The sequence below is a fragment of the Convolutriloba macropyga genome, chromosome 7 (genome assembly GCF_964194025.1).
Source record: "Convolutriloba macropyga chromosome 7, txConMacr16.3, whole genome shotgun sequence".
Classification (NCBI taxonomy): domain Eukaryota; kingdom Metazoa; phylum Xenacoelomorpha; order Acoela; family Convolutidae; genus Convolutriloba; species Convolutriloba macropyga.
This window is the reverse complement of record NC_134474.1, coordinates 37,437,182-37,451,852: the sequence shown is the minus strand read 5'-3', so window position 1 is coordinate 37,451,852 and position 14,671 is coordinate 37,437,182. Positions and strand designations below refer to the sequence as shown.

The window sequence follows — 14,671 nt, the reverse complement described above, 5'->3', positions numbered from 1 at the left end:
ATTTTTTCGATTTGACGACGGGGGGTGGGATGAGGGTGCCAAACAATATGTGCAAATGGGATATTACCGAAGTTAGAGCTTCCTGCGTAAAGTGCAAATACTCAATAATCCGTCATGAACTTGCTAATTACCTCTAAAGCCAAAAAGGGGCCACAAAATTTCTTAAACATAGCTGGCAGATTGCCAAAAAATATCCGCAACAGCTTCTTTGAATTGTGAGAAAAAATCAAGAGAAGGCCAATAATAGCCTCAGCTATCTCTTAGCGGCTATTAAAAAGAACTGCCAAGTTACCCCACCTTCGATTCCCATCTGCATAATCCTCTGAGCAGCTCTTGTTTTGTTCTTCACTACAAACACCTCCTTCCGCACCCCGTTCATTACACTAACGAGGTAGCACGCACCCGCAAGACACTCCACAGTCGTACAATGAGCTCTGGTCCTCAAGGGTAACAACAGACTCTGCTCCTGAGTCAACGCTGTCTCAAACTGCAAGGACGGTAGACCAGCTGAGATGTCTGTGTGCTTGCCACCATTGCTATTTGCTTCCTTGTCTTTCAGCATTTTTGCGCACTTCACGAATTTTTTTACACCAATAGTTGAGCGCGACTTAGCACCAGTTTTGACAGAGAATTTCTCAACAGTCTACGAGAGATAGTCGATACGGTCCTTACTAGCAACTAATTGTCTCAACAAGAGGTGTTCAATGGAAGAGTTTTGCGACAGTAAAGGATACAGATTTACATCACCATTAGTAATATTTGTTGTTGAAAAATCAAAATGTAGATTAAAAAACGCCAGAGCAGAACGTACGTGTTATTACAAAATTTGGTTAATACGCACGTTTAAACAGCTATTACGTCTGTTTGTGGCCAATAGCTGGTAAACGTGTGCTATAAAATGTATATGGTATACAAAAAGAAACGAGCAGTGGAGCAAGCATGACAAAAAGATCAATTTAGCGGAAACGTTATCTCAAGTGGGATGATTAGAGAAGACAAGTAAAAATATTACCATGTGCCTCAAGTCAAGCGAAAGAATGTTCTAGAACAAATATAAAACGAAAAAGAGCGTCAGATGACGAAAAAAACCAAGAGCACCGCAATATAGTTCCAATCAGCTCACAGCTATAAAAAAACAAGTTGCATAATGACTATCAAACTAGCGTAATAAGTCGTGAAATCTCGAAAAACGAATTATTCCCAACTTAGATTTGTAAAATATTCAGCAACAATAAATGATAAATTTAAGCAAAATTGAGGAAATCTAATAAACCACAAACATCATATATGCAAACACTAAAACGAAAATAGAAAACATCAAAATAACTTGATCTCTTCTTCATAATAACATCTTCCATCAATTCCACAACTAAGATGAGTGGGGCGGCAGCTTCAAATTCCGAGTAAGATCTCAAAATTAAGTTGATACTAAATACAAGAAAGAGTGCTTTGGAAACCATCTTTTTGACATTGGCTGATTGATTGTAAGAGGCTGGAATCTTTTCATTCACACCATTGATTTCGAATTCTCCACCTGAATTGCTATCTGAAACAAAATAGAACATCGATTGCACGTTTTCATCAGCTGCTTGAAATTGTGATTGAGAGAATTTTAGATCACGCGAAACGCAAAAAGTCAAGGGCGTAGAAGTCACTCGAAAAGTCAAAATTGTCAAGCAAAAATTTTGCATAAAAAAGACACACACGTTTACAATAATTGCTATGAACTTCGTTCAAGAGCAATTTAATAAGCATCTATTTTTGCTATCAATTACAATTAGTAAAAAATTGCAGAACAAAAGTTTTTGGTTATTAAACTCCATATCAATACTAAAAACTTTGCTCTTCGTTAAGTAGTGATGTCTGCACAAAATAATGAGTTCTGCGCAAAGACGGGGGTCCGGAAAACCAAGCAACTACATGTCGAACTTTTAAAAACCCCAAATTTGGGAATTGAGGCAGAATTTCAAAATTTTAAATTTCTCTGGTTGCTGAAAACGTCAGTAATAAAAGATTATCGACGTCTAATACTCAAATAATGCCTATTTTTTCGATTTGACGACGGGGGGTGGGATGAGGGTGCCAAACAATATGTGCAAACGGATATTACCGAAGTTAGAGCTTCCTGCGTAAAGTGCAAATACTCAATACTCCGTCATGAACTTGCTAATTACCTCTAAAGCCAAAAAGGGGCCACAAAATTTCTTAAACATAGCTGGCAGATTGCCAAAAAATATCCGCAACAGCTTCTTTGAATTGTGAGAAAAAAACCAAGAGAAGGCCAATAATAGCCTCAGCTATCTCTTAGCGGCTATTAAAAAGAACTGCCAAGTTACCCCACCTTCGATTCCCATCTGCATAATCCTCTGAGCAGCTCTTGTTTTGTTCTTCACTACAAACACCTCCTTCCGCACCCCGTTCATTACACTAACGAGGTAGCACGCACCCGCAAGACACTCCACAGTCGTACAATGAGCTCTGGTCCTCAAGGGTAACAACAGACTCTGCTCCTGAGTCAACGCTGTCTCAAACTGCAAGGACGGTAGACCAGCTGAGATGTCTGTGTGCTTGCCACCATTGCTATTTGCTTCCTTGTCTTTCAGCATTTTTGCGCACTTCACGAATTTTTTTTACACCAATAGTTGAGCGCGACTTAGCACCAGTTTTGACCGAGAATTTCTCAACAGTCTTCGAGAGATAGTCGATACGGTCCTTACTAGCAACTAATTGTCTCAACAAGAGGTGTTCAATGGAAGAGTTTTGCGACAGTAAAGGATACAGATTTACATCACCATTAGTAATATTTGTTGTTGAAAAATCAAAATGTAGATTAAAAAACGCCAGAGCAGAACGTACGTGTTATTACAAAATTTGGTTAATACGCACGTTTAAACAGCTATTACGTCTGTTTGTGGCCAATAGCTGGTAAACGTGTGCTATAAAATGTATATGGTATACAAAAAGAAACGAGCAGTGGAGCAAGCATGACAAAAAGATCAATTTAGCGGAAACGTTATCTCAAGTGGGATGATTAGAGAAGACAAGTAAAAATATTACCATGTGCCTCAAGTCAAGCGAAAGAATGTTCTAGAACAAATATAAAACGAAAAAGAGCGTCAGATGACGAAAAAAACCAAGAGCACCGCAATATAGTTCCAATCAGCTTACAGCTATAAAAAAAACAAGTTGCATAATGACTATCAAACTAGCGTAATAAGACGTGAAATCTCGAAAAACGAATTATTCCCAACTTAGATTTGTAAAATATTCAGCAACAATAAATGATAAATTTAAGCAAAATTGAGGAAATCTAATAAACCACAAACATCATATATGCAAACACTAAAACGAAAATAGAAAACATCAAAATAACTTGAGCTCTTCTTCATAATAACATCTTCCATCAATTCCACAACTAAGATGAGTGGGGCGGCAGCTTCAAATTCCGAGTAAGATCTCAAAATTAAGTTGATACTAAATACAAGAAAGAGTGCTTTGGAAACCATCTTTTTGACATTGGCTGATTGATTGTAAGAGGCTGGAATCTTTTCATTCACACCATTGATTTCGAATTCTCCACCTGAATTGCTATCTGAAACAAAATAGAACATCGATTGCACGTTTTCATCAGCCGGCCTAGCATTATTTAGTAGAAGAAAATGACAAGTTAATCGAGAGAGCAACATATGACAATTTTAATTTACAATTTGACACAACAGATTCTTATTAGGAAACTGTTTCAAACAATCAGTCAATGTTTTTTCTGTTGAGTAGCATTTAGTGGTGGCATATACGCTGCATAATTTATGAAATTAAGAGTAATTTTTGCGCAATTAAATTACAAATAAAAACATACCCCACAGATTGCCGGAAAATAGCCGCCGTTGATTCCAATAAGCATGATTGGGATTGAAAGAATAGAAGATATTGAAAAAAAAAAAGATTTTTGTACAAAAACATTTTTTAAGTCCGATTTATTTTGATGGCATTTCGTAGTTGAACATACTTCTAATTCTTAGAGAGAGGCTACAGGAGCTACTATCAATACCAATAAGCATTAGAGAGAGGTAACTAATACTTTTAGGAACGACGTTCAAATAGCGGGCAACTAAAATTGGGCTTTATGGGTTTATCCCGTTTCTATTTCTGACTTCAATATTTATACTGAACTGACTCTGTTCATTTTGAATTGCTTTGCTGAGCAACTGATGTTCAAAATCACTTTTAGCAGAATGAGAGAAGAGAGAAACTAGCCTAAAGAAGTCAAAAAGATATCACGCAAAATGTTGAAAAAGCGGCAAAATGAGGTAAAGCGAAACATTTTTTTATTCGACAAAGTAAAAAAACATAGGACAAGTCCTGAAATACAATTCAAAGAATTGAATGAAAAACTTAGAAGTACTCATCCTGACCAGCAGACCACGTGAAAAATGCCAGCGAAAACAGAAACAAAATCATCTCCAAAAAACTGAGAAATTTAAACAATCAAAAAAAAAATTGAACAAAAATATACTCATTGCTAAAACTAGAAGCTTTTACCCCAAAGGCAAAATTTGATCTCTTTAATTATACCTATTTCAAAAATATGTTCCACACCAATTTTCGTTTCTGAAATCGGTCCAGTATTATATCTGCAATAACTGAAAGAAATTCATTGGCCCTTGAACATCGATTACTCGAAAATGACCGAAAAATTCAAAAAAAAAAAAAGAAATCAATTGCAAATTTTATTGAAATGTTATGGAAAATCGTGATATTAAAATCTTCAGAATCATTTCTGTGTATCTAGAGGCTATTAGACGCCATCCCGTAACCCAATTGCAAGCCTTCAAAAATTCATGGGCTCAAAGAACGATAGGCAATAATTTTTAGAAAAAACTTCAAATTTCAAACAATAGAAATTCTTTCAAATAAAATGAAATTGATTCAAATAAAATTCTTTCATATAAAAAACCATTCACTTGCCCCCTGACAACTATCAAACCTTGGATGAGGTTAGCTGGCTACTGAGGTGAGAAAAACTGACTAAAAGACAAATGTTTTGGAAAAAACTTAAAAAAATTGCAAATTTTATCAAGAAATTTCTAACAGTCGAAAGGTTAAATTGTTGAAAACAAAGCCATTGAAACTAACGACCATGCAGTAACTTTCATCAGACCGTGGAATAGGTTTTTTGGTACTTGAGAATTGACAAATACGAAAAACTGACCAAAACTTTAGAAAACCTTGAAAAAAATTGCAAATTTTATCAAAAATGTGCTAAAATGTGAGACATTAAAACGTTGAAAACCAATTCGATTTTACTAGAAACTATGCAGTGCCTTATTATCAAACCTCAAAGGAGATTCCTTGGCCTCTGAAGCTGAAAAAACTCAAAAAATGACAAAAATTTTCAAAAAACTTGAAAAAAATTGCAAAAATTAGTATCATTTTGCGTGTTTGTGTTTGTATTACCAAAACATAGAGCTCATAAAATAGTCATAAAAAGTAAATTTTTCTCGAAACACGCCTTCGTCAACTTTTAAAAACTTCAACTTAAGACTAATCAAACAAAAAAACTAAAAAAAAATCACAAAATCAAAAAAAATTGCAGCATTTTGAGCCCGAAAACTCCTAAAAACGACCTTTTAACCTTCAATTAAGGCTATCCCAGAAGCTGTACCACTCTAAGCACTTGAATGACTACTAAAGCGCTCTTTGGGCCTCTAATGAAACTTAATGCCCGCTGGGCTTTACCTGTTTATCCCGTTTTGAAAGATCAAAGTCATTGAAAAATGTGTGAACACATCTTAAAAAAAAACAGCGCCCCAATACAATTCAAATTCTTTGAATTGTAAAAAAAAATAGGAGCGCCATAATAGCCGGCTGAGAAGACTAATCAAACAAAAAAACTAAAAAAAATCACAAAATCAAAAAAAATTGCAGCATTTTGAGCCCGAAAACTCCTAAAAACGACCTTTTAACCTTCAATTAAGGCTATCCCAGAAGCTGTACCACTCTAAGCACTTGAATGACTACTAAAGCGCTCTTTGGGCCTCTAATGAAACTTAATGCCCGCTGGGCTTTACCTGTTTATCCCGTTTTGAAAGATCAAAGTCATTGAAAAATGTGTGAACACATCTTAAAAAAAAAACAGCGCCCCAATACAATTCAAATTCTTTGAATTGTAAAAAAATAGGAGCGCTATAATAGCCGGCTGAGAAGATGAGGGCGGCTATTAAAAATGTCAGATTAAAAAAGATGCTGATTAATAATCAAGCTCGGAGCTTTGATTGGTTGATAGACATTTTATCTGTTAGTCTTGCAATATTATAACCATTTAATAACCGTTTTCACCTTTTTTAAACACTCGGCCCATAGCAGTTTTGGTTCTAGTGGTATTAGGTATTGCGCCGATTCCGGATTATTTAAATATTTTAACAAATTTGATAGGTGAAGGGGTTGACTTAGGTGTAGTCACTTAAATCCCTCGGGCTTTACCAATTTTTCTAGGACGATGAGTCCAAATCGTAAGACAATATGATCAAGCAGAAAATTGCATTTAGAAAATGACCAAAGGGGCCAAATAAATGCTTCAAATTTTGTTTGAGAGCACTCAATAGAGCCATCTATAGAACCAGCAGTTTTGATGAAATTTTATTGCGTTCGATTTTTTTTGCTTGTTATCTATCAACCAATCAAAGCTGCAATCTTGATACTGTGGCTCATTAAAAAGAACGGAAGCGTGAATGAACCCGTTTGTTAGCAAAAAGAATGGCGTACTTGGCTAAGCGTGTGCTTGGTGTAGGGGTTATCAATCTTTGACTAGAATGTCCCAGATTAACTAAACTTTTTCAGTAAAAAAATAAACTCTTCACAATATTTCTCTTTTTAAACCGCTTTATCTTAGCATCCCTTTAACTGGCTTAAATTCCGCTGGCGTATGAGAAAAATTTTGATTGAGGAAATTTGATTAACAGTTTACGGGTTAACTAATAATCTCAATACACAATTTCAACCACAAAACGGGGTGAATAATTCAGCTTATTTTAGAGCCTCAACCAGAATTCATACGAGCACTGAATACCTTGTCGAAGAACTAAAACAAATGAAAACAATTAAAACATTTATTAAAGATCATCTTTTACAATAGCACTGAGTTCTATAATTGCGTTGTCCACTATGTTTCGAACTTGCATCAATAATTTATCATTTTAGCGTTTCAATTTCGCTGGTGAGAGGCTCCTCTAGTGGCAACATTCAAATAATAGCAAATCGGAAAAATTGCAACCAATATGGATTACCATGTCAAAGGGGGCGCTAAGTCAAAATACAATTTGCAATATCAATGACAATAATAAAAGAATAGAAAAAAAATAAAAACGTAACCGTGTGTTAGCTTGGGACGTTCCAACATACGTCACATATTGGTCAAAAAATTCTTCCGAGAGAAAAGCTCTTTTGGCTATCAATTTTGCTCAGCTAAAATTAAAGCAATTATTCCGGAGCAACCATGGGTACGAATTTAATAATATTGAAATATGAAAAACTCAGAACCCTCATTTTGATATAATTTTACCAGACGTAGGATCACACTCATTGTGAACTATTTTGTGATTTAAAACAGCTCTTCACGGAAACTTAAGTTCAACAAAAGCAATGAGTCGCCAAGCACAATTAGGTTTAAAAACAAAGACATTAACTTGCAGCAAAAATTGCTGCTACCAGTTAACACGCTAAAAACAGCAAACAAATAACTGACTGCTCAAAATCTGAAGAATTAGCTTAAGAACTCCAAAAGAAACAAAAAAGTTGAAATTGTTGATGTATTATTCGTTTTTTCTTATTTCAAATATACCACATTAAATATCATGTACTGTCTTTCTGGCAACAAGTTTAATTTAATTCGTGTGTCCTATATTCAGGCAATTTTAAACATAGTACAATATAAATCAAAGAGCTTCAAAAAATCTTGGTTTTCAATATTTACGTGACAAAACAGTTTTTACATTTTTCTAAAAACGGACGCTTTTTGTATATAAAAAAACTCACGCCGCAGGCTTCTATAATATGGTTATTCACTATATTTGAATCAATTGGAAACACTAATCAACATTTGAAAAACGACGCAGTCTTGATATAGAGAAAGATTCGAAGTGGAAAAGAACTATTACTTAACTAGGGAGAAGATTTTTCAAGATTTCTCCAGTAATCTAGAAACTTTCAATATAATCAAAACATAGCTGGCAGATTGCCAGAAAATAGCCGCTATAGCTTCGTAGATCTGCACAGTAAAAAAGACAGACCAAAAAAAATCGTCTTTTCTTTGAAGGCTGATATGTTTAAAATCAGTATAAGTTTTTGCTGCCTCTATTAGCTGCTCTCAAATAACCTTCATTTAGAGTGACACACACCCATTTGACCTTATCTCTTTGAATTAAAGTAAATAAAGGTCAATTTCAAATTCAGGAAGTCATTTTTGAGAGTGAGGTAAGTCAAGTGTGACCAAAAATTTAATCACGCGAATGAACAAAAAAACTCGCTCCACTAAGAGCGAAAAATGACGTCACGCACGCATTTCAAATGAAATCTAAATGGGACTAAAAAGTTCAAAAGTGGGCTTCAAATAACCACATTAGAGGTTAACATATACCACTATTAAGATTTAAAAAAAATGGCGCACTTTTCATCTGACTTTGTATTAAATTGCCGCCAATTGAATTCAGCTGCTTGAAATTGTGATTGAGAGCGAATTTTAGATCACGCTAAACGCAAAAAGTCAAGGGCGTAAAAGTCACTCCAAAAGTCAAAATTGTCAAGCAAAAATTTCGCATAAAAAAGACACGTTTACAATAATTGCTACGAACTTCGTTCAAGAGCAATTAAAACCAAGAGAAGGCCAATAATAGCCCCCGCTATCGCTGTGCGGCTATTAAAAAGGTTACAGAAGTTTAAGTCAGTTGAAGAAAACCAACTTCTGTCGTTCTAGTAGCTGAGCACACTGTTGCGATATTTTTGAATTTAATAAATTAAACGGATAAACCCACGAGGCGCGTTACAAGGTGCAGCGTGAACTTGAGCAATAGATTACTATCAACTTTTCCCCTGAAACTTTTTTCTTAAATATAAAGGTTAAAAATATACAGGTTACTCTTTCATATTTTCCCATTTTATGTTGAAAAATGTCTAACAAACAGGAGACAATTTGGAGGCATCAATTTTAAAGTCACTTGAAATATCAGCAACAATAAAAAAATGTATTACGAAAAAGATTTTTCAACAATCTATTTTCTGTCGTTTTTGCAAACATCCATATTCGGCCATTTCCGTTAATTTTCAATAAAATCAATTTTCAGATGAAATAGCGGACGTTGGTTTCAGGATTAGAGAAAGCGCTCCTTAAAAATTATTATAGTTTTAGGCACGATTAAAATGTTCAAATCTGCTTCTGTACAATTTATTCAGAAACGTACGCTGAACTGGTATTAGCTTCAACTCACACGGCAGTCTGCTTCACTCATTATGGAACGCATGACAAAAGATCTCTTTCCACATGGTTGTAACTGCATGCGTTTGAAAAATGTAAACATACAGCGATCTTGCAACATTAAAAAACTATATTGAAAAGAAATTTCCTGCACAGAAAACACGTATAGTTGTCTGACGAACCTTGGCTTTGCCACTCCCTTTGGCGTTCACAATTTAGAGCGTGCAGGCAAAATTCATTAAGGGTTTTAAGTTCTGAGAGCGCATAGCAGGTAAACAATAAAAAAGTGAATTACCAAAGAGAAGCCGAGTAAAAACCATTACTCCTACTAGCTCGATTCAGACATCAACTGAACCTCTTATATAAAAGATCTTTCGCATACTGTATAAAGTGGACCAAAACTATACAGATTTGCTTTGAAAGAAAAAGTAATCAATAAAAAATACAAGAATATATTTGACAAATTTGAATCTGTAGGGAGTAGGTGATCAACCTTCAAACATTTCTTACTCAACTTGCTTCAGTTCTAAGTAGTATTAAGCCGGAGCTTGGCTTTGCCAAAACATCTCTCTAGTGTGACTATCAAATCCAACACCTACTGAGTTACCGCATCTTTGTATACAAGGCAGACAAAGTACCATCTGCATAGAAAACACAGTTGAGTTCGAAAATGACGTTCGAAACGCAGCCGTTCGAAAATGACGTCTAATGGTAAAAAAAATAACAATCGAAAAGCAAGGGGCTTCAAACTGAAGCTTGTTGCAACCCGATTTTACCTTCCTGTTTCCAAGACAACACATCTTTTACTCAAAACAATCTGAGATCTAGCAATTAGATAGCTTTCTGCAGAACAGAATAGAACCATCGAATTCCCAGACTATATGGAGAATCGATAGTGCACGAAGCTGAAAATATCTTCAAGCTGTTCGTTAACATTCAGAGAAAGAACATTATTGGCTCTGTGACAACGACCGGATACTCTCGGCTGAATGAGCGGATGGAACAGCGGATGTCATTGTCAGGACCAAAATCCATTCTCAAATCCAAATTTATGCTCTTTTGATATAATTGATTTCATATTTTTGAGCGTAGCATATTTTAATCCAAAAAGTACATTTTTAAAACAAAATTTGTGACTTTTAGGTAAATAATCAATTAATACATTTGCTTCTGCGGTCAAATGGTCATTCTAAGCGTTATAAACATCTGATTTTGCTATGCCTAAACAATTTGAAAAGAATTTAATTAACAAATCGAGCCTAAACAATTCTAGTTCTGATAAAGCAATGGTAGCTTAATTTAGATTATTTTCACCAAAAATTATCGAAAAACAATTACAGGATGATCAGATTGCGTCACAAAAGTACTCAACCTTTTATCAGCAAACAATTGAAGGGGAATAGATAACATGGTTCAGCAAGCTGCTGCATTTCCGAATTTTGCTTTGACAAACACAAGTTAGTTTTCCAAAAAAAATTTTGACGTCTTTCTTTATTCAATAAGGATTATGTGTTCTAATACAATTTCTGTTCGGACGAATAGCCTTTGATTTGAAGGCATCAGTTTGTATTAAAAAAACTTTGTTCAAGGGGACACAGAAAACAGTGAATAGATGGCCGCAACATTTCAAAAAGTGGTCTTGCCTACACAATTCGTGTTCTATAGTTTTCATGTACAAAAGAAGCACTGTTGTTCATTTAAATACATTTTCTGAAAAAAGCCAGATAAATGATCCTAAAAGTACCATTTAAATCAGAAACATGCTTGCTGAGTTGAAAGAAATAGGAAGAAGATGACTGTTTTTCTTCATTTTTTAAATATTGCAAAACTTTAACGCTTGTATTAATTGTCTTCCATTGTTTTGTATTTCTTTCTGTTTCGGATACATCGAAAACATATTGAACATCTATTGAAACCTATAGGTTATATCGAAAACCTATTGAACCTAAAATTACTATGCGGCAGAGAAAAAAACCCGTGAAAAGTTAACTTGTTACTTAAACGGAAGGAAAACAAGAAAAGAATAAGAAAAGTTTTGTTTTTTTTTTTGGGGGGGGGGGGGAGGTCGAGGGAAGGGATGTTTTATAATACTACAATAATTGTTCAGAAATTGTTCGTACTTTATATTAATAATATTAATTTGATTTTAAGAAAATTGTTTCGAATAAAAGTTACTTTTCTGCACAATTATTGTATTCTAATATAACATCTCTTCCCTCAACCCCCCCCCCCCCCAAAAAAAAAAAACTTTTCTTATTCTTTTCTTGTTTTCCTCCTTGTTTCAAACAGCAATAATATTTTCATGTTTTTTCAAAATTCAAAAGTAGCCTCCAGGGCTACATAATGACGTCTTTTTTTCACAAAAAGTGACAATTAGACAAGACAAAACTCAGCCTCGCATATATATTTCCTAATTAAATTGGAAATAAATTTCCAATTTAATGAGGAAATAAATTGGAAATTGGAGACGAAAACCTTAAATTCCGATTCGATTAATAATTAAATAAAGAACAAAAACTTGTATTTTCGATTAAACTGCAATTATTCAGCATAACACTTTTTTGAACGAGTGAAGCCAGGAAACAAGTAATCATTAAAGAAAGAAATTATGACAAAATAGACTTTCAAAGAAGTTATGGTCGCAAACTTAGTTCCTGAGCAACGAAGTTAGTCCTTTCAACTTTTGAGGAGCAATCAAAAGTATTACAAGACAGTAATTAAAATGGTTAACAGAGGCAATTTCTCGTAACTTAAACAACGGCCCTTCAAACCACATTCTTGGGGCCAGTTCTAACTTGATCTGGCGTGTGGAGTCGACGTGTGAAAACCACTGCAGCCTGATTTACTACGACCGGAATATTCAAAAAATGATATATTGTTACAGACAGCAACTATTTCACTCAGGATATGGAGCCGCAAAGTATTTCATCACTTAGAAATGCTACCGGAGCTTTAATTATCGCGCAATTTGACGATTCTAACCGACCAAAATTGAATCAACGGTCGTTGATGAACCTTAAAAAAGAGCAATCAACGGTATTTTTCCTAGCCTTATAGACAAACTAAAAACTGACTTACTGACTCAAAGACAATTAACGAAATAGTTGAAGAGAAGTTTCGAAAATTCGTTGAAGAAATTAAAACAGCGTGCCGAAGAGTAATAGATTAAAGGATTGCAGAACTGGAAACAATGCTGACACAGACTAGCGAGATAATGATTCCAAAATTTCCGGAGATGACAACTGATATCCACTGCAAAAGTGACGATAAGTTTGCGAGATTTATCACTGAAATTGGAGAACCACCAACTCGGGGGACACCGTGACAGATCTCAAGATGCTCTCTCAAACAGAGCTTCTAGAAACGTACAATCGTCATGATAATGTAAAAGTTTTTGGACTTTCTGAAACAATTGATGATCTCGATACAAGAACAACTTCCTTCTCGATACAAGAACAGACCAATCATTGTAAAATTTATCAGACTCACCAAGAAAATCGAAGTTCTCAAAACCAAACGTGCATTAGAAGAAAGCCCCTCTTTGTACAATGTTACAATACACGAAGATGCAAGTAAACCCAGACTTAATTTTCTTTCTCAAATTAATGAAAGATGACGAACGGATCTCGTCATCGTTCATACGTGATAGGGTCATAAACTCAGGTGGATGGACGGAAAGATGTACAGAATCAACAACTTATTCGAAGGTGGTTTGTTCCTCAATTATTCTTTAATCAACATTCAACAGTGCTTCAAGCCACCTCAAAATCCAGATACAGAACGGACAAACCAGCCTTTTCCTGAACCGTAGGAAAGATGTATTTAACTAAACTGAAAATAACACACAGAGGATCTCAATGTAAGATCAATAAAAAACACCTACTAGATCTTGAATCTCTTATTTTTAGCTTAGATATGCTGCCTCACATTGTCTGCCTAACTGAAACCTGGTTGTGCGACGACGATGAAGCAATATCTATTACCGGGATTTAGATCCCATATCAAGAAGAGTAGAACATACAAGGGAGGTGGGTAATGATTCAAACCGCAAGTGCATGCAAAATTTGAAAGAAAAAGCAGTTAACTTTGAAGAGTCTTTACTGAAAGAGAATTCTCTGGCGCAAAATTAAATCTTGCGGTGATTTATAACAAACCTAGGGAATATTAAAATTTTTGATCATCTCAATAGTTTTCTGGAAGCCAACCAATCCCCTTCTCTTCTTTTAATCATCTGTGGTGACTTCAACATTGATACATTACAAGATAATTCACTGTCAAAAAAACTATCTGAATTATATATCATCTAACGGTTATGCAGTTTTTTCAAAATCAGCAGCCAGGGAAACTGATACCAGTTCCACTTGTCTTGATCATTTCTTGTAACAAAATATTAATCTGTTTAACTGGTAAATTCTAAAAAATCAAACGTTTTCAAACCTCGATCCAATTATTCTAACATGCGGACAATTTTCGCAACCTGAACGTAAAACTACGTTTCGAAACACAGAAGAATCCCAGCACTGTAGAATACTAAGTAGAAACTCTCCGGGTGGCAATGTCGGAGTGTAGTGGAAAAATTGCTGAGTGCTAAAACTTGCTCAGAAGCTTTCGATGCTATTTATGAAACTTTTCTTAAAGTCACTGATAGATTTGCCCCAATCTGCAGTTTCCCACCCAAGAAAAATCTGCTGCCAAAAAATTCTTGCTTAAAATCAGGTTAAAACGGAACCAAGCACATAGAATAAGGAAGAAAGATTGCCAAAAACAAGCCAAGCATCAAGAATTCAAAAAGTGGCGTTTGACTTTTGAAAAAGAATACAAAAAATCAAAACAGCAGTACTATCAAAATAAGTTTCAAGCTCGCCAAACAGACTCGAGGAGAACGTACAATTTTCTGAAAGACATCAGCGCAAAATACAAAACGTTTAATGATCCCCCGCTTTTCAACATTTGTAGACAAAATTGTAAGCTCCCAACAATTAAAAACAATGCAGATGTCTTTAATAATTTCTTTGCGAACGTTGGTGAAAACTTAGCGATCATTTAAATTCCGCACATGATGTTGATATCCCAAAGTTCGTTCACGTTCACTCCATATTCTTTTTCCCAACAACAAAGCGCGAGGTTGAATCCATTTACCGAAGTTAACAAAATAAGTCGTCCTCGGGAGATGACCTAATAAGTAACAATATTGTAAGAGACTCA

At 35.0% G+C, this 14,671-nt stretch overlaps 3 protein-coding genes across 5 annotated transcripts in view; 1 reads left to right on the top strand and 2 right to left on the bottom strand.

The window, feature by feature from the left end:
• The window catches only part of LOC142342839 (small nuclear ribonucleoprotein F-like), a 537,554-nt gene that overhangs the window by 80,231 nt on the left and 442,652 nt on the right, over positions 1-14,671 (bottom strand). The gene's annotated exons all lie outside the window — the stretch shown is intronic.
• The window catches only part of LOC142342837 (ER membrane protein complex subunit 3-like), a 184,743-nt gene that overhangs the window by 7,428 nt on the left and 162,644 nt on the right, over positions 1-14,671 (top strand). The gene's annotated exons all lie outside the window — the stretch shown is intronic.
• LOC142342838 (vesicle transport protein GOT1B-like) overlaps positions 1,195-14,671 on the bottom strand; it is a 456,129-nt gene continuing 442,652 nt past the window's right edge. Inside the window, exons 7-8 of one of the 2 annotated variants that reach the window (XM_075394441.1) lie at positions 2,342-3,592; positions 1,195-1,546 (exon numbers count right to left, since the gene is read on the bottom strand). In XM_075394441.1, coding sequence (XP_075250556.1) covers positions 3,554-3,592 — 39 coding nt within the window. In that variant the 3' untranslated portion in view covers positions 1,195-1,546; positions 2,342-3,553. Of the gene's footprint in view, positions 1,547-2,341; positions 3,593-14,671 lie in introns of those variants that run through there. The other variant, XM_075394440.1, reaches the window with a different exon arrangement.